Here is a 21,021-nt window from a genome sequence, read left to right as displayed (position 1 = left end):
CAGCTCTCTCCTCCCTCCACGGACTGTGGAGTGGTCCCCACGGAGCGCAGTGGGGAGCACTTTACGGTCCATACCCACGTGCCCGTCCCTCCGATTCCGCCCCGATACCGAACTTTGCTTTGTCACCTCTTTGTCCGCCTGCCCGTCCTTCCATCCGCCCGTAAGTCCACTTTGTTGTTACTCCTGGTGCATTTCCGAGGAAGTCACGAATGTCCTGATGACCTACAGAATCATTGCCAGACGCTCCCAGAGTCACCTGCAGAATTTCTGACCACCTGCCCACTCCGAATACTCGTCCAGGGCTGCTCCTTCCCCAGCAAGAGCACGGTGGGCAGAGCTGGATGGAGCCTGGGTTCCAATCCCGGCTCTGTCGTTAACAGCTGTGTGGAACCATCTTGCTTCTCTGGGTTCAGGGATGAACGGCGTTCGCCTGTGTGTTAGAGGTGACGAGCACTACCAATGACCAACTCCTGTTTCGTGCCTGACACTTGCTGTCACGAATCCCTTCGATGTAGGGATTGTCATTCCTAATATTTGGGGGGATCGGGGACAGTTCAGAAAGGTAGAGCAACTGGCCAGCGGCCCTGCCGCCTGGTGAGTGGTCACCCTGGGTCTGCGCCCTGCAGTCCGACCCAGAGCCCAGGCCTCGGCTCCTGCTGATGGTCTTAGGCTGTGATTCATCCCTGGAGTGGCCAGTTCTGCTCTGTCTGTTCTGTCTGTTGGTGTTGGTGAACAGAACTCTCTTTCTCCAGGTCTATCTCAACACAGAACTTTCCAGAACGGTCCAAGCCTACTCTGGGCATGTATTGATTTGGTGACCTCTCTGACTTATGTTAGTGTATGTGCTCTGTCAAGCTCAAACCTTTATTTTCCAATTTCAAATGCCCAAACAAGCAAACAAAACGAACCCGGGGGGGGGGACCAGACTCTTCATTCTGCTGTGATTGTATCAGACTCCGCCCGGGGCTAGTGCGTAAAGCTCAGGTCTCTGCCTTCCCTTCAAAGGAGCTCTCAGACTGGCAGGATGAGGGACAGATGCCCTATCAGCCAGGGAGCTGTCTGGCTGTGTAACAAAGACTGAAATAACAGAGGCCGACACAAGAGAGAAATTAATTTCTCTTCCACTTCCCCATCCAGATGTAAGCAATCAGGGCGGCCCAACACGTCCATCCTGTGAAATAATATGGTTGCTGTGGCTCCTGCCATCACATCTGCACTCCTGCTGGGGGAGGGAAAGGGCAGGAGTGTCCTGAAAGTTAAACACTTCAGATCCCCTCTCGCTGGACAGAACTAGGCACATGCGTACTCTTGGCAGCAAGGGCACCTGGGAAATGTATTCTTTCAATGGGCACCGATATGTCCAGCTGATACTTTGTCACCATGGAAGAAAGGGAGAGTAGATATTACGGAGGGCACCGAGGGTCGTGCCACACTTGGTATGTAGGGTGACGGCCAGCCCTGTGGCAGGGATCATTCCCGGGAAAGGTGAGACTGGGAGACAGCTCATCAAGGAGGTGACATTTGCGCTGAGCTTGAGGGGCAAGAGAATGGCAAGTGTCTTGGCACACGTGCCGCCTGTCCTGAGGTCAGGGCAGACATGGTCGGTCGATCATTACAGCTGTCTTTCTCCCTGAGCACCGAGCAGCCCCGGAGACCTGCTCCGCATCCCCACAGTGGGCAGGCGATTGGCTAGGGCCTGCCTGTTGAACCCCACCGGCCCCCGCATCTCACCCGTCCCCCCAGAATGAATCCGCTGCGGCTGTCCGACCACGTCAGCTAGCGGTGGGTGCGCCCCGTACCCACTCTGCATCCAGTCATGTCCTCTTGGTGGCTTGAACTTGGTCACGGTGGGGTCATTTCCATCACCGCAGTTGGCAAATGTGATCGATCAGGCATTTCCCCGCCTCTGGGTGGGTCGCTAGACATTCACCAGCCCTCCGGACGCGGCCTCTGCCCTATCTTCCATCCTTTCTTTCTATCTTTCTTTTTTTTTTAAAAAAGATTTTATTTATGTATTCGACAGAGATCACAAATAGGCAGAGAGGCAGAGAGAGGAGGAAGCAGGCTCCTTGCTGAGCAGAGAGCCTGATGCGGGACTCGATCCCAGGACCCTGAGATCTTGACCTGAGCCGAAGGCAGAGGCTTAACCCACTGAGCCACCCAGGCACTCCTCTTTCATCCTTTCTTAAGCAAAGTCTTCCTGAAAGGTCTGAGTGCAGATCTCTGTCTTAATAGGGGGTTCCTGCTGCACAGCGTTTCCCTCCTTTTGAAGGTCTTGCTCTGCCTTGGGGTCACCGTTCGGGATGTCAGCGCCTCCCACGCAGAACTAAGGTCGCGGGTCTGAGTGGGGAGATTCGGGAGCCCGGCGGGACTGACAGTGGTTGTGTGGTGCTGCTGTGTCCCGGGCACCTGCGGCTTGGCTGGATGGGGGATGGGCGCCAGGGAAGCCACGTGGTTCTGCAGAAAGCGGATGTGTGTTTGGAGGTCGGAGGTCCCCGACAGGACCGTGCTGGACTTTTCCTAGACAGATGATCTAGATCATTCATCATCGAGTGGGAACCACTCAGTCCTGGGCCTTGCCCAGCCTGCTCGCCCAGAAGACCACATGTGCCACGTGGGCTCCATCCGTTCCCTTCACTCCAGCCGCGGGGTGGGCCTCGGGCTTGTGAGACGGGCTGACATCGGGTGATTCACGGGCCTGGAATGTCCGCGTTTACCTCTGTGAACACGACGCCCCTGGTACCAAAGGCTCCGCTTGGGTTTGTGTGCTGGTCTGTGCACCGCGGGTGCTGCGGCTTCGGCTCGCCTGCCGCCCCCCCCTCCAGTCCCGGGGGGCCGTGCCGCTCCAGATGTGCGCTCACTTGGGCAAGGTCGGCCGGCAAGGTCGGCTGGCTTCCCTCTCCAGTGAATGGTCTGGGTCAGAGGCTGCCCTGGTCCCTGGGAAACCCACCGGAGGGTCCGGGAGAGAGTCCCTCCCCCCACGGGCTCCTGGGGGGCTTCTCAGAAGTGGCGTCTGAGCCGAGGACCTGAGGGCTCCAGAGTGAGGCAGCCAAGGGACGCCTGGGCGGCTCAGTCCGTGAAGCATCCGACTCTTGATCTCGGCTCCGGTTATGGTCTCAGGGTCGTGAGTTGAAACCCCACATTGGGCTCCACACTGGGCATGGAGCCTGTTTAAAAAAATTAAAAAAAAAAAAAGGATGGGGCAGCCAAGGTCGGGGGGAGGAGGGGATGGCTACCAGGCGGAGCGCGACACTGGCTTGTCCGGGAACGAGGGGCAGCGAGGCAGGGGCAGAGGGCCTGGGGATGGAGGGCCTAGGACAGCCTTGGGGGCCTTGCTCGGCTCTCAGCACCTTTGCAGGTGAAGGTCGGATGTGCATCCTAGAAATGGGGTCCCGTCAGCAACTCTGGGTTAGGCTGGGAGGAGCAGACGCCCTGGGCAGGGAGGCCCGCTTGGGGCCCGAACGGTTCTTCCTGGAGCCTGCAGCCAAGCGCGTGAGGGAGGCTGGGCGTTCAGCAGTGATGAAAGACACCCCAAACCTGTCTCTGACTTGGGGCCACTCCAGCGATGCTGGGGGCGTGGGGCGCTGGCTCTTAAAGGCCGTGGGCTGTCTTGTTCCTCTTCCCTCTGGCCATTTTCCAGGTCAGTCTTCCCCCTCAGCTCCCCGTCTGCAGGAGTCTCCTGGAAGACTTTCTGTCCCTACATGGGCAGGAGGAGCATGGCTGCCCAGGTGCCCAGCGAACCAAAGAGACACACAGAGGCCTTCTGTGGGCCCCGGATGCAGACGGTCTAGGGGAAGCCTCTGCACCCCCCACCCCCACCCCCCGCTGGGGCCTTGGCACTGGGAGGCCTTTGTCCTTGGGGCTGGTCTCTCTCCTCACAGCCTGGCCAGAGCTGGCATCCCCCTGGTCAGGGCCCTCAGCCCAGCCTTGTCATCTCGGCGAGTGACTCATGCTGGGGGTGGGGGGCCCCGAGCGCCAGGCGGGCTGTGGTAATAGCAAACCCATGACGTCCCCGTCCCTGAGGTCACTTCACACGAGGGACAAATGGTTCATTGAGGTTGGTTTGGCTGCCTGCTGGCCCCGGCAGCCCTGGTCGTGGGGACATGTCATTACCCGGGAAAGCAGTGCTGGCTCACGGGGAGGGGGCCTGGCCAGCCTCCCTCCAGCGCAGAGCATCTGTTCCCAAGGCTCCGGGCCCAGACCCAGAGGCTGCATCTCAGGTAGAGTGAGGCAACGTGGGTGCCCTCCCCCAGGGGCCACGCCGGGCCGAGGGATGCACCCGGCGGTACACAGCCTCTTCTCGGTGCATGGCGGGCAGGGACGGGCAGAAGAATCCAGGCCACAGGGAGCCTCCCCCGCCCCCCTCTGCATTTTGGCTACTGATGTCAGGCCCTTTGTCCCCAGATGTCGTGCTCCCGAGGTCTCTGGAGTGAGCTGACCGGCTCCTCTTCTTTCTTCCCCATCGTTCCCCGGAGGTGTGGGGCAGGCGAGGCACGGCCCAAGTTGCTCAGTAGAAATGAGGATGAGGGCCAAGTGGGGGAGGAGAGGGGCCTGGGGACCTGCCTGCTCAGGACTGTCCCCACATATGGGTGGCTTCCCGCTGAGCCCTTAGAGGCCTGGCCCAAACAGAGGCCGAGGCACCCAGCCTCCCCCCCCCCCCACCCTGAGCCTGGGTTTGAACCCTGAGCAGAGTTCCGTAGCACCCGCGATCCTGGGGTTGCCGGATGAGAAGGGGCACGGAGCCCAGGTGTGCCTAGACACTTGCTCCTCCCCTGGCTCCCGTTTCTAGGGCCTGTCTCCGGCTCTGGAGCACCCCCCTACCCCTGCCCCGGCCTTACAGACTAGCTTCTGGGGACATTTCCCCACAGAGGCCCGTTGATGGGAAACCAGTTCTCCTCCAGGCCCCAGAGCTTTCCCGTGTAAGCTTCGGTAGTCAGGTTTCTGCCGTTGCTAGGGACGCCTGGGAGCTGATGTCTCCCTGGGGGCCCCTCCTCCAAGCCTTCCCTGGGGGGTCCGTGGCGCAGCCCCTTCCTCAAAATGGAGGGGCACATGCCCGAGTTCCAGGCTGCTGTAAAGGCTGTTGGGAATCCCTACTTCGGCATCTTCTTTCCGCTCTTCTGAGGGTTTTTGCTTGCTTTTCTACTTTTAAATTTTTTTTTAAGATTTTTATTAAGATTTTATTTATTTGACAGAGATAGACACAGTGAGAGAGGGAACACAAACAGGGCGAGTGGGAGAGGGAGAAGCAGGCTCCCCGATGAGAAAGGAGCCTGATGCGGGGCTCGATCCCAGGACCCTGGGATCATGACCTGAGCAGACGACAGACACTTAACCGACAGAGTCACCCCGGCGCCCCTCACTTTTCTATTATTGAAAAGAGTAAAGTTGATAACCTTCTTCCATGGGCAAAAGCTATAGTCTCTTCCTCCCCCTGCCCTCTTTCTACCTCTGTCTCTACCATTCTCTCTCTTTTAAACAGCCCAAACTAGGGGGCCTGGGTGGCTCAGTTGGTTAAGCGACTGCCTTCAGGTCATGATCTCAGAATCCTGGGGCTGAGTCCCAGACTGGGCTCTCTGCTCACTCTGACCCGCTACCCAGTCCTCTCTTGCTCATTCTCTCTCTCTCTCTCTCTCAAATAAAATCTTAAAAAACAAAAACAGGGGTTCCTGGGTGGCTCAGTGGGTTAAAGCCTCTGCCTTCAGCTCAGGTCATGATCTCAGGGTCCTGGGATTGAGCCCCACATCAGGCTCTCTGCTCAGCACGGAGCCCACTTCCTCCTCTCTCTCTGCCTGCCTCTCTGCCTACTTGTGATCTCTCTCTGTCAAATAAATAAATAAAATCTTTAAAAAAACAAAAACAAAAACAGCCCAAACTGAACAAAGACAGAGTAAGCAACATTGAAAGACCCTGAGCTCCCCGTCACCAGAGGTGTTCAAGGGTAAGGCGAAAGGGCATGTAGGGGGCAGGCATTGAAGGGAGATCCCAGCAAGGGCTGTATGTGCCCCCGTAAGCCCTGAAGACTCTTGTGAGAGGGTGCGGGGTGGGGTTTCCCCCTTTCCTGCCCTCCCACTGAGGCTGCCGCCCAGAGCCTCCATGGCTCTTCCTCCCACCTGCTCACTGGCTGTCTCCTGGGCGGGGGCGGGGCCAGGAGCACTGTTCGGGCACATGTCCCAAGTCCAAAGGGGCAGGCGGACGGGCAGCTCCCTGGGGCCAACGTCACCTCGGTTACTGCGGCGACTTTAAAAATAAGTTCGGCCACAGAGGGCCTGTTGGCCTTTCTTCTCCGCTCGGATCCCGCTCAGATGCTGCTGTTCTTGCTGACGTGGAGCTGGGGGAAGGCTGGTGACTCAGCTCTTGTCCCCACGCTGCGGCGGTGTGAGCCGCTGCCAGCTCCTGAGCCCTTGGAGCCCAGGGTGCCTGCTCTGGAAAGGCAGCGAGGAGGGCAGGACACCGAGGGGACAGCCTGTCCTCTCGGGTATGTGGCCCAGCCAGGTGTCCTGGCAGCCACGGGGTAAGGCCCAGCCACTGGCTGCTTCGAGGCTGGGTGGATACCAGGCCGGCCCCTCCTTCCTGCCCCCTGCGTGACTCTGGACGGGATGCAGTGTGGCCCTGGCCCCCCTCTGTACCTCTGGCCTCAGCCCGCTGCCAGCGGGCTGGGCACTCCAGACCCTTCCGAAGCCTTGTTCTGGGGGCTGGAGTAGGAGCAGACTCAGCAGGAATGGACTGCGGGAAGAGGGCTCGAGTCAGGGATACGGCGTGAGCCCCCGCTCTCCTCCTCCCCCTTTCCAGCTGCGGGATCCCAAGCCAGAGCCCCTGAAATCACCTTGGGGGGTTACAACTTCCAAGCAGTTTTCTGTCCCCGCCCCCCACCCCAGCCCCATCCCCAGGTTCACAGCCGCTGCCCCCACCTTGCAAGGTGGTCCCAGTGGCTCTCATGTCCCTGCAGGAAAGTTTACAACTGAAACAGAAAATGGGAGGCCAGGCAGGGCTGCCAGCCCCCTGGGAGCCGGCCGTGGCCATGGGAGTGGTGAGCTGCTGGGGTCCCGAGCATCTGTCCCTGGGGCTGGGTGGCTTGGGCGGGTCACGGGCCGGAGGCCGGCAGCCAGGGAGCAGGGAGCAGGAGCTTGCGCGGGTCCTGCTGGCCAGCAGCTTCCTTCCGTGACCCGAAAGCATGAATTTAGAGGAGTAATACTTTGTTTAAAAAGCTCCCTGCCTCTGAGATAAGGCCAGGGCTGCTGTGGTCAGAGTTTGCTGTAAATTTTCTGAACAAAGCAGGCTGGGGCGATGGCTGGGGAGTCTGGGGAACAGATTAATCATGTGCTAAGAAAACGGCATTCCCCTTTGAAGTGAAACCTTATGGTTGCATTTAAGCAGCCGGGCAGATGGAGGAAGGGTGTTCTGTGGCATGCGGGCTCGTGAAATGTCAGCTGTACCCACAGACGGGCTTCACGGGAAGCTTCACACCCCGGCAGCTCGAGAGACGCGGTGGTCGGACCCTGATGGCGTCCCAGGGCCGTGGGAAGGGAGAGGGGTTCCCGGTGCCTTGGTTGGGGTGCGGAGGGCACCCTGCTTGTCGTCCCAAATGCTGGGGCTGCCTGGTGGCTGGCGGGCATTCGGGGAGTTGGCACGCATCCTGAATGCGCCCCGTGCCCCTGTGAGCTGATCCTCTGTCAGGAGTCCCCGTGACCCGGCCGTCCTCTGAAGGAAACTGAGCTGTCATTCCCCAGGGATTTGACAGGTTCTTGAGGAGTCCTCTGCGCGCCGGGAGGCGAGGAAGCAACTGTCTCAGGTCTCCTGGGAGACCCTGGGATGGTCGCACTGGTATTTAAGATGGAAACGACAGACAGGAAGCCAGCCGAGGGGCACCTTAGGGACGCTGCCCAGGCAGTGGGAGCCGCAGAGGAAAAGGTCCTGAGGCAGAGGACGGTGTGAAGGAGCGGGCCGTGAGCAGACCAGGTGGAGATGGGCGCGGGCGCGTGGGACCTTGGCAGCCAAGGGAAGGCGTCTGCAGTTGATTCTGAGCAGGATCGAGGGCACGGGAGGTGACATAATGTGATCTTGAAGCATCACTGAGATCCGGATGGAGGGGTCCAGAGTGGAAGCAAGCTCCCGGCTGGGGAGGCTGTGCAGGACCGCCAGCGGGAGAGGGGGGCCGGGAGCGGCAGCCCGTTGTTCAGTTCCGGGGTACCCTGTAACCGGCTGTTAAACACAGCCGTCGTGAGAAATGTAATCACGTAGCATACGAACACGTAATTCATATTTTGGGGAATGTATATACAATAAAAAGTAAGTTATATGTAAATTATTGCTTAAAATTAAGTGCTGTGGAATTACCGTACAGTCCAGCAGTTGGGGTTCCGGGTAGATGCGCGAGGGCGGGGGCGCAGGCCTCTGAGACCGGCCCACGCCCGGGTTCCCAGCCGCTTATTCCCCACAGCCAAAAAGTGGAAGCAACCCAAGTGTCCATCGACGGCTGGACAGGTACACAAAATGTGCAGTGGGCCTACGGCAGAACATCAGCCTTAAAAAGGAAGGAAATCCTGACACACTTGGCCACACGGACGAACCTTGAGGACCGTGAGCTCGGTGAGCTAAGCCCGACCCAGAAGGATAAACACTATGATCTCACTCGTGTGAGGTTCCCTCGAGCTGCAGAGTTCACAGAGACACAAAGTAGAGGGGAGACTGCGGGGGCTGGGGGGGCACATGGGGAGACAGGGGGGGTGGAAAGAAGTTTCAGTCAGGGGGACAGCCACAGTCCTGGGAATGGCCGGGATTGATGTGTTCAGTGCATGTCGCTGTGGGCCGAGGTCCGGTTTGAGTGCTACGCCTCATGTTCTGTGCATTTTGGCATCACCCTATTAGAAACAAATCATGTTAGATGAGAAACAAATCACATTATAAAACTAAGTTATCTGCTCCATTTATATAAATTCCTTTAGACATTAGGCAGCATGCACCCCTGGAGGGGGTTGGACCCGGGGTGGGGGCACTTGAGGTCAGAAGCAGCCGGACCCACAGATTTCCACTTTGGAGATAGAAAGTCACTGATGGCCTGACCGTGGGGTGAGGAGTGAGGGGACCCAAGGCTGATGCCTAGGCCCTTGGACTGAGCCGTTAGGTTGATGGAGGGACTGTTTACAAAGGTGGCGGACAGAGGGAGCTTGGGGGCTGTGGAGGGTCGGGCAGCCGACGGATCCAAGGCTCTGGAGCTCATGGAGGCTCTACTGTGCGCCATGAGTGGGTTGGGCTGAGGCCATGGGCGCCTGTCCTGGTCTTTGAGGAAACAGATGGTCCACTTAACAGGGTGTCCTGTCCAAAGGCTCAGAGCAGCCGGGCAAAGAGCCACTGTCCTCCCCTTGCTCTCCTGTCCCCGCATGGAGTCCCGGGTCATGGATGCAGGGGTTGAGCCAAACGGCTGTTTCCGCCCATCCACTTCCTAACTCCCTCTTTCCCAAGGCTCATCCCACCGGGGCCTGACCCATGGGGTTTCTCTCCAGGCCTGGTCTTGCCCATTTCCAGAAAAGTCTAAAACTGGACTTCATATTAGACCTTTCTTATCCACCCCTGGCCCGTCAAGGATTATTAAAACTTGCTGCTTGCTGTTGGGATGTCCCCAGCCCCACAATCCCCTCAGGATGACCACCTGCACAACAGCGTTCCTCATCTACAGCGGGTTTGGGGCTTCACACAGCAGAAATATTTTCTCTCGTGGTTCTAGAGGCTACACCCCGAAATCAAGGTGTCAGCAGGGCCGCACTCCCTCTGAAGCCTCAAGGGAAGAATCCTTCCTCACCTCTTCCAGCCTCTGGGGTCCCAAGTGTCCCCAGCTTGTGACCACACCCTCCAGTCTCTGCCCCCAACTTCACATGGCTGCTCTGCATCTCCTCCTTTTGACCTCTTACAGGGACACTTGTCCTTGGATTTAGGGGCCGTCCTAATCCAGGGTGATCTTCTCTGCAGGGTGATCACATCTGCAGAGATCCTCATACCGAATCTGGTCCCATTCTGAAGTTCGTGAGGATGTGTGTGTTTTTGAAGCACCCACCGCAGTTCTCCTGGGGGAATCTGGGAGGTGGGTGTCCCCTCCGGTGTCCCCTCTAATCACTCTTTCCCCTTGGGCCAGGCTTATAGTCTTGCCTTCTCCGTGGCCATCACAGAATGCGGACGCCTTATTCTGTTTTTCTGGCCAAATTTAAGCTCGCTTTCCTCTCTCTGCTGTGGCTCCCTTGATCTGCCCAGCACCCCAGCCCAGCCTGCCCTCCGCCTCCCCACCCTTTGCCCTGACTGTTCTGCCCTGAGAAGGGGGCTGGGAACCCCTCACCTCCCCATAAGGCCTACTTTGCAGACTGGACGGAGCCATCGGAGGTGATGGAAGGTCGGGCTGAGACAGAACTGGGTGCAGGATTTCTGCGGGGAAAGTGAAGGCCGGAGCGCGGCCAGATTGTTTTCGGGTTTGGAGAAGGTGATTATTATGTGAAGGGTGGTGCTCAGCTGTTTGCCATCGCCTCTGAAGACAGACAAAAAGGAGGAAATAAATGATGTACAATTAGAGCAGTTGGTTAGATACAAGGGTGAACTTCCTGGCTGGGAGTGTGGCCAAGTGCTGGGTATGGTTTCCCGAGGGAGCATGGGGACCGCTCCTTACCTGGAGGTGTCAAGGCCCAGGGGCAGCGGTGGCCCGTGGTGGCTAAGCCGAAGGCAGGGGTGTGGACCGGATGGGCACTTTCTGGCCATGGAAGTTGGCTCTCTCCTGCCCATTGTCCTTTGGGTTCCCACAGGGGAGCCTTTGGCGAGGAGGCCTGCACCAGAGCTGGGCTCCCTGAGGAGATAAGCACACATCTGTTCAGCTCCAAGAAGGGGACACGAAGAATGCATAGAAGCTGACTCTATGCTAATCTGGGGGAGCTCCAGGCCAGCTCTTTGGAACAATCGCATGGGTGTGTCTGCACTCCCCAGGGGCTTTGTATAAGCACACGGGAGAATTATGCCATGGACCAGCACCTTCCCAGGGGCCTGTGTAGTTAGGCCTCTTCGCAGGGGCAGTGGACCACCCAGCTGCCCAGTACTGAGCGGAACAGGTGGCCCAGAGAGCTTGGCTGTTCAGCAGGCCCGGTGCTGGCTTTGCAGCAGGATGTGCCGGGGCCGCTGGAAAGGCTGTTGGGGTGCCCGCGATGGCAGCGCTGACTCCCTGGCTGAAACCCGGGCTCCAGGCAGAGGAGGGTGTGTGCGCATCCGAAGTGTCTGTGGTTTTGCAGTTCCATGTCCACAAACTCACTTAGTTGAAAATAGTTCAAAATATCCAAAGCATGAGGGAGGGAGTGACCACTTTTTTTTTTTTTTTTTAAAGAAAGTACTCGGTTTCAGCTGCTTGATAAAGCCACCCAACCCTGTGTTCTCAGAAGAGATGGGGAGGGACTGGGATGTCAGTCAGGCCTCCGCATCCCCTGCCCTTTCGGGATCTTTCCAGACTAGGGGTGTGGGGGCTGAGAGGGGAGTGGCAGTCATCAACCTGAGACCCAGGACAGCCCTCCAGCTCCTGCCGGCCTCACCAGGAGGGTCTAGTCCCTGCCGGGGACTCTCACTGGCCTTGAGGGCCTGATTTGGGGCAGATGTTCTGGGTCTAAGGTAATGAGCGGGACAGCGGGCCAGAGCAGACGGCCTAACTGAGGAGCCCCGGAAGGGACAGGAAGGCCCCTCCGCTGTGGGGGCCAGCCCTGGAGAGCCCTTCCTGGGGGCTCGGTCCTTTTGCTTCGACGGTTCCAACCCAGCCTGGAGGACCTGCCTGCCTCCCTTGTAGATGACAGAATTTAATCAGTGTTTGCCAACCCATGGGCACGTGTAGAAACGGCTGTCTTGGAGGGCAAGACCAGGCCCGAGGTACAGGGGAGACGGCAAGCCCCCCTTCTCCCCATTCCGAACTCCTTCCTTCAAACATCGCCGTCTTACAGGGCGAAAGGCCGAGGTTGACGCCCGCTGCCACCAAGCAGCCCCCCCCCCCCCACCTTATTGTGGAAGCTGCGGGTGGCACATTCCGCTGGCTGTTCGGGTAGGGGTGCTCCTTCCTTGCTCCTTGCTGGCACTTTTTCTGTCACCTGGCTCAGAGGGTGCAGCAAGGGACCCCGGGGGTATACGGGTGTGGGTGGGGGGAGTCGCTGGAGGGCCTCCCTCCGCCCCCGGGCCATGTGACTCCGGCGCTCGCCCCTCGCTCCGCGGCTCCCGGCCCACAGGCGGGGGTCCCGCGGCCCGCCAGCTCGGGCGCTTAACCCTTGCAGGCGCTGAGCGCGCGCAGGCGGCAGCGGCGGCGGCGGTGAACTTTGTTTGGCTGCGTAAATAAAACCTCCCGCTGGAGGAACCCTGCGCCCCAGGGAAGGGGAGGAATCTCTCCCCCCCACATTCGGCGCCGCCCCCGCGCCGCCGCCCGGCCCCCACATCCGCCCACATCTGGCCGCGGCGGGGCGTCCGGGGGGGAGGGGCCGAGCCGCGTCGGTCGCCGTCCCCCGGCGCGGGCCAGGCGGGGAGGAGCGGGGCGCCGGATCGGGCGCCCAGGACTCGGCCTGTCCCCGCGGAGGCGGCGGCGGCGGCGGCGGCGGCGCGGGCCCCAGCACCCGGCCCCCCACCCCACCCCCAGGCCCGGGCCTTGACGGGCGGGCGGAGCAGCCAGTGCGAGCGGGGGAGGCCGGGCCGGGTGCGGGAACCTGATCCGCTCGGGCGGCGGGGGCGGGGCGGGGCGGGGGCGCGGGGAGCCGAGGCCCGGCGCCCGCCCGCCTCCCCCATTCATTCAGCGGAGCCCGGGGGCCGAGGGGCTCGGCGGCCAGCTCTGCTCGGCGGGAGCGCGGGCGCAGGGCCCGGGCCGCCGGGGCGCTTCCTCGCCGCCGCCCTCCGCGCGCCGCGCCGTCCGCCAGCCACCATGTCCGACCCCGCGGTCAACGCGCAGCTGGACGGGATCATCTCGGACTTCGAAGGTGGGTGCCGGGCGCGCCGCGGGCGCGAGGAGGGGCGGGCGGGACCCCCCGAAGGGGCGCCCTCCCGCCGCGCGCCCCTTGTCCCGCGCCGCCTACGTGGAGGACCCGGTTCGGGGGCCCGCGCGCCTCGGCGGCCCCCGCGCTGCCTCCCGGCTTCCTTCCTTTTATTGTATTTGCCGAACGGCGACAGCCCCCTCGAGGGCTCGCGGGGCGCCCGCGGTACTGGCCGGGGCTCGCGGCTCCCTCGGGGCCGTCGCTCGTTCCCCTCCCTGCGGCGCTGCCCGTCGGCCCTCGGGCCCCCGCGGCCCTGCGGCGGGGCGGGGAGCGGGTCACCCGCCTCTGCGTCCTGCCCGGAGCGCGGCCGCCCTCCCCCACACCCGTTTCGGGGCCGGACCGAGCCGAATCCTCGCCGGGGAGGCCGCTGAGCGGACACGGCTCGGGGCCGGTGGGGTCTAGAGGGGGGCGCCCTTTGGCCCCCCAGTCCAAGCCCGGGGACACCCCCTTCCGTCTCCCGGAGTCGGGCGGCGCGGGGGAGGAGGGGCCTGCGTGCGGGTGGGGAGCGCGTTTTGGTCCCCTCCCCCCTTCGGGGTTTACGGAGTGTGCCGGGACTTGGGGGCTCTTCCCTGCGTGTGTGCGTGTGTGTGCGTGTGTGTGCGCGCGCCTTCGTGCGCCCTCGCGGCGGCCCGTGGCTTTTGGTCCTGGCGTCCTGGGGAGTAAATAAAGCGGTCGGGAGGGAAGCGCACACAATAGTCCGCTGCGCTTCTGGGCCCGGAATTCTGAGGGGCGGGCCTGCCTCTGCTGGGACCTGGAGCCCCCGCCCCTGCAGGGGGCTCCCAGGCAGCCTTGGGCCGAGCCGTCTGGTGGGCCTGGCCTTGGGGCTGCTAGGCTGGAAGAAGTTTTAGGTGTCCAGGTGCCAGGCCGAGCCAGGAGGTCCTCTAACACCCCCACGCCCCCACCCCCGTCCCCACACACAGGATGTGTGTGTCCCTGAGCTCTGAGGCACACATGGTCTGCTGGGGTCGGCAGCATCTCTGGGGCCTTCTGGGAACCAGAGTCTGGCTGGATCCCAAGCAGAGCCCGGGCAGCCGTGATTCTGGGCTGGGCATAGGCTGGCCCAGGCAGGGGTGTGAAGCGACGAGAGTGTTCGGGGTCTAGTGCGCCGGCACACCCAGGCAGGGGACGGGCCTGCGGTCGCCTGGCTTGCTGGCGGCTGCACTTCTGTGATTGTGACCCTGAGCGCCAAACAAGGGAGGCTGTGGTCTGCAGGACTGTGACGGCTTCTGCTCTGCTCTTGGGACCTTTTGGGTGACGTGGTTCTGCTGGAGTGTCCCTGCGTCTCCTTCGTTGTGTTTCGCCTTCTGCGGGCCCCGTGTGGCTCTCTTTTGAGACTCCCACAGTTGCTCTCGGGGCCTCTCCTCTCCAAAGTGTCCCAGTGCGAAAACCTGCGGGGCTGGAGGCGACTGCCCTCTCCAGGTCGCGCGCTGTGTCACACCCTCCCTGGGGCCCGCGCCAGCAAGCTTGGCCTGCAGTCCCTGGCCCGGAAGCGTCCTGCGGGAAGCGGGGGTTGGGAGGTGGGAAGAACAGGATTCCGGGGTAGCCCTGAGGCAGGAGGGGGAGTGGAGATTTGGGGATGGCGTGGTCCTATAGCCGGCCCTGTTCGCACCTCTGCTTCCAGGTCCCCGTGTGTAACTCCATCCTAACCCCGGCGGGCCCCATCTGGAGATGCTGGCCGCCTCCACCCGCTCTCCCAGGCGGCTTCTTGACCCTCTCATTTGGTCTGAGACAATGGCCGCATTGAGACCAGCTTGGTGCGACAGTGGGCAGCCCTGTGACTCCAGGGGGAGATTTCTCACTCTTTGGGACCCTCTAGTTCCCTGTGGTCACCAGTCGCTCTGTTGTGTGCTCTGACAAGCTGAAAGGGTCCTGAAGGGCAACAGGTCGGGGGTTCGAGCCCCCCCAGGCTTTTGGCTGGAAGGGTGTGTAAGGGCCCTGCTCATCCCATCCAGCTCAGGGACCGGAAAGGCCTCCCTGACGTGCCCCAGGAGCTCGGGGTGGAGTTGGGTATTGGGTGTTGGGTGCTGGGCCTGGATTGTTCAGAGGTGGGGAAGGGGCCGTCCGTAAGGGAGGACAGGGCGTGACCCAAAGCTGCGGTGACAGATACAGTGTGGCAGGGCCCAGGCAGAGAAAGGTCACCATGGAGGAGGCAGAACTTAGGCGAGGAAAGTCGGAATCAATTGCAGGAGGGAGGGGGAAGCACGCAGGTCCCGCGCAGCAGGCAGAAGCGGGGGAGGCCGGAATGAGCTGGTCCACGGGAGAATGGGGCACAGGGAGGGGCCAGTTGGAGTGGATCAGAGGACCAGGCCAGGCGCGCCTGCCCGGGGTTGGGACTCTGCTGGGGCGGCAGCCGGAGTGTTGAGAGCAGAGTTGGAGGAGCTCTGGTCTGGGTCCGTGGGGTTTCTCCAGGTTTCTGAAAGGTAGGACGAAAAAAAGGGTTAGGAAGGAGCCGGCCAGCCTCACAGCTGCTGCTGTACCCCCAGAGTCCTGGGGCCTGGCGACGTGTGTACTCACTGTTGTGGAACAGAAGCGCCCCCCCCCCCCCGGGCCACCACCAAAGCCCGGCAGGTTCCCAGCCACAGCGTTGTTGGGGGGGGTTTGCAGTGCTCGCAGAGTGGAACCCTGCAGGGGCCCAGAGGGCCCTCCCTGGGGGTCTTGGGAGGTTTGGAGCTAATGGGAGTATCCAGGTCAGGGTGGCATGCCCTGCGGGGCAGAGGGGAAGGCACCTGGGGTGGGGTGCAGGGTGGGTGTCCCAGCCGGAGCTGCGCGGCCCTGCAGGGCCGACAGGAAGCTGCCCCAGGTGGAAGTGTGTGTGGGTGTGTGGATGGATCTACCAATGCCCCACTCCTGGGCACATCTGTCCCCTGCCTTGGGGGGCGCTGTTCTTGTTTTGGCTCTGTCCCATCATCGGGGAGGCATGGGGGTCTGTCAGGTTCACATCTCCCACCAGGCATTGAGAGGGTGGCAGTGGTCTTGATGGGCCTGAACGTCCCACACTGGCCTTGGCCTTCCCTTGAAGGATGACCTTGGGGCTCTGTGGCGAATCCTCGTGTAGGGGAGAGAAGAGAGTTTTGTATTTTTGCTCATTTGAATTTTTTAGAGTTTTGATCCCCCCCCCATACCCCCTGGGAAAATGGGCCTGGGACAGATGACTCCTTCCCTGATCCCACCCCTGGTCGGTGCAGGCACGGAGCCGTTGGACGGCGTGTTCTTGGGTAAGAGCAGGCCAGATCTGTTATCGCGAAGGCTATTACAAGTCTGGTCTTTGTGTAACAAAGCCCTTCCAAGTGCCAGCTGCGGGCCTGCCTTCCTCGGTGCTGTTTGCTGGAACCCTGTTTGCCTGCGGTGAAAGAATCCTGAAAGTCCTTGATGTGTGTGGGAACGCCGTCTGGCTCAGAACCTCGGCACTCTGGTCCCACAGCTGAGCTCTGTTGCATACAGATGTTGCCTGTTCTTCCAGACCCTCTGCTGTCTGTTTGGAGGACCCTTCTAGAGGGGTCCTGGAGGCTCTGCGCCCCAGAGAGCGGGTCTCCTGGGGGCAGGGATGGGGCCACACAGACAAGCCCACTCATCTGGGAGCCCACACACCTCTGGGACGGGCGCTCCTTCGCCTGCTAGATGCAGGGCCCCCGTTCCTCCCAGAAGGACAAGGCCTGTTGCTTGGTGATGGGTACAGACCTGTCCCTAATTAATGCCAGTGGGCCTCTCGAGTGATGCCTCCTGCTTTTCAGCCACACGCAGAGCCCCGGGAGTACTTCCTCCCTGTTGGTGGCACCTTGGAGGCAGGAGGGGGAAGCCAGATGGTGGTGAGGTCCCTCGGCCAGACTGGAGGAGCCGGGCCTTGGGGATTCGGCTGATGCCTCTTCCGCAGTGATGACGGGGCAGCTTCCTTAGGATCCAGCTGCCCCCACAGCAGGGGCCCGGTGCTCTGGGTGGCCTGAGCAGGGGACCGAGCACAGCCTGGGCTTCGGTGCAGGTAGGACAGCTGGGGTGCATGCTCGGGGTGGCAGGAGCACCTGTGTCGTGGGATCCTGGGCAGAGTGTCCCACCTGGGCCGGGGAGGTGGGGGCCTGTCTCACGCCGCAGGGTGTCCATCTGGAAGGGCTTCTGGAGGACAGGGATCTCCGGGAGGGTTTAGAACAAGGCAGGTGGGCAGAGCTTGCTTCCAGAGCGGGAGGGCCTTCCAGAAGCTGAGGGCTGGGGCAGCCGAGAGCCCCCTTGGTGCAGGGCTCAGGAGGGTGAGCCCGCTGCCATTGAACACTGTGTGGCGCACGGGAAGTCTCTGAGCTCGAGCCAGAGTTGACCCTCTCTGCAAGGATTGTCCTGGGATTTAGGTGGATGTGGCTGGCAGCACCGAGCACAGGGCCTGCTCCTGGGAGGGTGGGTGGGGGGGTGCTGTTGCCACTCGTGGAGTTGGGGGAGTGTTTGCAAGGGATGGGTGGCCACGGGCAGACGCGGAGATGTCGGGGTCTGGGGGATGGAAGGTGTTCCAAGGCCACAGGCAAGGCCCTGTGTTCACCCTGGGTGAAGCTGACAGTGAGGTTTGTAGCTTCTGCGGAGCTCCCGGGCCCCCTCTGAGGTCAGCAGATGCTCAGGCTGCCGGCCAAGCCAAAGGACCCCCCAGTCCCCCAGCCTGGCAGAGTTCTCCCGAGGTGCCACAGACCTGTCCCTGTCACGGCAGAGCTGGGCTCATGAGGGCTGTGGGGCTGCTTCCCTGGAGAGGTCACCCCACCTCCCCTGCCATTCCCCAACCCAGAGCATCAGCGATGTGGGGCCACGGGCTGGCGCTGGACGGCCTGACTGAAGTCGGGTGGTGGGCTCAGGCGGCCCACCTCCCTGAAAGGTGAGTGAGGCGGGCGCCTGGGTCAGGGGACGGTGGACACATGGGGCTGCCTCCTGGTCCAGCGGCCCTTTGGCAAGTTCTCCATGTGTGTGGGCTGTGAGCTTAGAGACGAGGGGGCAGCAGGGGCAAGCCAGGTGCCCTGCCTGGGCCCCGGGAGCCTGTGCGCCTGCCCCCCTGCCTGCCAAGGGCCCAGGGAACCTGGGCAGGGGGTGGGGGCTCTGGAGCTTCCCTGCCTGGAGCTCAGGCTTCCAGCGCCAGTCGTGGGCACAGCCAGCCCGGTGTCTGGCACGTCGGGGGCACTTGCTCAGGCCACACTTCCGGAGGTGGCCATCTTGCTGGTGGGGGCAGTGACACGGTGGCCCATGTGTGACGCAGTGACACCAAGGGCCACATGGATGGCAGATGGTGGGCCTGCCCCACTGGAGTCAGGGATTTCTCCGCCCCATGCCGGTGGCCTCAGCCTGCCACTTGGTGCTGTGGGCCACAGACGCTGGCCAAGCAGAGCAGGACTCCCTCGTCCTCTCTCTCCTGGAGTGCCTAGAGGTCGTGGGAGGTCCCAGTCAGAGATCTGACCTCCAGGACCCCCTCAGTCCAGTCGGGACCATCACTGGCACCATGCTGGGTTTACCGGCCTGGCAACCCTGTTGTGGGGCCAGTTTGCTGCTCGGAAGAGTCCTTGGGGTGCAGATAGGAGTGTACTCTGGTTTGGCAGCAAGGACCTGGGGACCAGACTCAGGGACCCGTGGTGGCCCCAAAACCCAGGAAGGAGTCCCACCTGCCTGCCTGGCCAGACCAAGGCCTTTGTGCTGGGCTCGGAGCCCCCTTTGCTCACTGTTCTGTGGCCGGAACAGTGGGCTACGTGCTGAGTATCCTCAAAGATGGGGCTGGGGTGTGCAGAATGGGGGGGTGGTGAGGGGCAGGTCCGCGGGGGGCTCCCGTGGGAGATTCTTCAGAGGGTGGAGGCCCCGGGAGATTTCTTTCTTTCTTTTTTTTTTTTTTTTAATTCATCCCCGAGACTCAGTCAGGAAACGAGCTTTTGTGCTTTCAAAGGCACTGAGGAGGAATGGTCAAACGGTGGCTTTCTTTCCAAAGCCCTCTCTGTTTTTCCCAAATTTGGAGGCTCTCTGAGTTGCTAATGAGACCAAACGGTCCGGAACTCTCTGGAACATGGTCCCAGAAGCCTGAGGATTTGTAATCTCCAGCCAAACAGACCCAGCCACGGGACCCTAGACACCCCTGGCGCCTGGGGGCAGTTCTGGGCTGGGACTGTGTCATTCAGTTGGGACAGATCCTGGAGACTCCGGTCAGCCTGGACCAGGAGACGTTCTGGAAGCTCCCAAGCTTGTTGTCATTTTTAAAAGTGCTGCCAGTGCCCAGAAATTCGGCGGAGGGACGAGAGGACGGCTCTGATGTCTGATGTCTGTGGAGTGCCCACGCCCAGCCCAGGGCTCTCTCAGGAACCAGGGCTGGCGAGCCTGGCAGGAGGCTCTAGCCTACTTCTTTTCTTGCTTGCCTTTGGTGTTTTTCCTTGTCTTCGTCTCTTTCCCATGTTCCTGAGTTTTTAATAGCCCTTCCCTGGAGGGTGAGCCTCTACGGACTCTGGCCTTCTCCCTCCCCTGGGCCAAGTTGCAAAATCCAGAAAACCCAGGGCGCTGGCCTTAATGCATAAACGTGTGCTCCCCACCCATGGCTTAGAGCTTCCTGTGCCCTGGCCCCAAGGTGGGGAGCCTTTGCCTTCAAACACTTGGAACAGCCTCCTGGGAAAGCCAGGGGAAATGGGGAAGGGGAAGCAGAGCGGCGACCTCACCCCCACCTCCTGGCCTTTCCACTCCTCCTTTGGTCTCCAAGGGCCCATCTGGCTGGCTGGGGTTTAATGATTGTTCCCTGGGTACAAATGGGGGGGGGGGAAGCATGGGGAGGTGGGGGTTTGCAGCCTGGGGCTTATTTGGATTAAGGGGGGGGTTCCTTCCCCTCTGGGCCCCACTTCCTCAGTTTTCCAAGGAGGGGCTGGAACACAGAGCTCTTTTGCAGGCCTTGTCAGGTCTTTTTTGATGATTGTGTATCTGGTCTCCTAGCCAAGGCCACAGCCTTCCCTGGCCCTTCGAGGACTGTGGGCTCCCTTTGCTGATAGGCTTTAGGCTGTTCCCTGGGGCAGGGTCTGGGGGTCCTGGCACCTCTCCATGGGAGGCTACAGCTGAGGATCCCTTGGAATTGAGGAAGGGAGCCACCTGGGCCACAGACAGCCCCCTCTCTGCCCGTGGGAGGTTAGGCAACAGACAGCATCATTCTTTTTGGTGGGAAGAGAGAGATGTCTCCAGTATGGGCCACCTGGCCGTCTGCCCCCTCCCAGGCCGTCTCCCCTCCCCCAGACACTGACCTGGAGATGTTTGTTGCTCTGACCGTCGGTGGGCAGCAACCTGGTGGATTTCTATACTGTCCCAGGCAGGGTCTCATTCTGGGTCTGGGTTGGCTCCCTCCCTCCGTGCAGGCAGTTGGTTCTGAGCCGGGATATTTGGGCCTCCTTTCCATGTGGGTGGGCAGTTTCCCTGTGAGTGGTAGGCTGGGCCCCTGCCCCATGTCCCCTGGAGACCGAGATTATCTACAGTAAAAGCATACAAGTTTTCTTGGCTCCTAGCCAGGCATGGAGGGGTGGTCTTCTCTGCTGTCCCCTGCCTCCTGTCCCCAATAAAAAGTCAGGGGAAGGCACGCTCTGGGAAGGGGCTGGGTTTTGGCTTTTCGTTCAGCTTGAGAAGTGCTGGGGTGGGTGGCGGGGTGGGGGGTAGGATCTATGGGGTGGGAGAAGCCGTTGGCTCATTCCTTTTATTCAACAGCTGTCTGCGGGCGCCCTTTTTGTTCTAGGTTCTGGGGGTCCAGGCGTGAGCCCAAGAGAGGGGTAGGTTCAGGAGGGCTTCCTGGAGGAAGGAGGATGTCACCAGAGTCCCGGGTGGGAGGTCACCAGGTAGGGTCTCCAGGCACATGCGCTGGGCTGGCTTCTCTTGTGATTCTCCCAGCTCATAGTTTGGGGGATCCTGTGGTGCCCACACCTGGCAGAGGTGCTGGCATGGGACGGGGGTGCCCTAGGGGCTGTGCTCGCAAGGAGGACCCGGGCTCCGTCTTTGCTCCTGGTCAGGAGGCTGGGTGAGCCACGAGGGACGTGGG

At 61.3% G+C, this 21,021-nt stretch overlaps 1 protein-coding gene across 4 annotated transcripts in view; it reads left to right on the top strand.

Annotated features, from left to right (window-relative positions):
* The window catches only part of SEPTIN9 (septin 9), a 144,044-nt gene that overhangs the window by 43,909 nt on the left and 79,114 nt on the right, over positions 1 to 21,021 (top strand). Inside the window, exon 1 of one of the 4 annotated variants that reach the window (XM_059150302.1) lies at positions 12,728 to 12,965. The exons of the other annotated variants lie outside the window; for them this stretch is intronic. Within the exon in view, the coding sequence (XP_059006285.1) occupies positions 12,911 to 12,965 (55 nt within the window). The 5' untranslated portion in view covers positions 12,728 to 12,910. Of the gene's footprint in view, positions 1 to 12,727; positions 12,966 to 21,021 lie in introns of those variants that run through there. 4 annotated transcript variants of the gene reach the window in all.

This window comes from Mustela lutreola, chromosome 15, assembly GCF_030435805.1.
Source record: "Mustela lutreola isolate mMusLut2 chromosome 15, mMusLut2.pri, whole genome shotgun sequence".
Classification (NCBI taxonomy): domain Eukaryota; kingdom Metazoa; phylum Chordata; class Mammalia; order Carnivora; family Mustelidae; genus Mustela; species Mustela lutreola.
The sequence above is the reverse complement of the archived record's forward strand: the minus strand, read 5'-3'. Positions and strand labels throughout refer to the sequence as shown.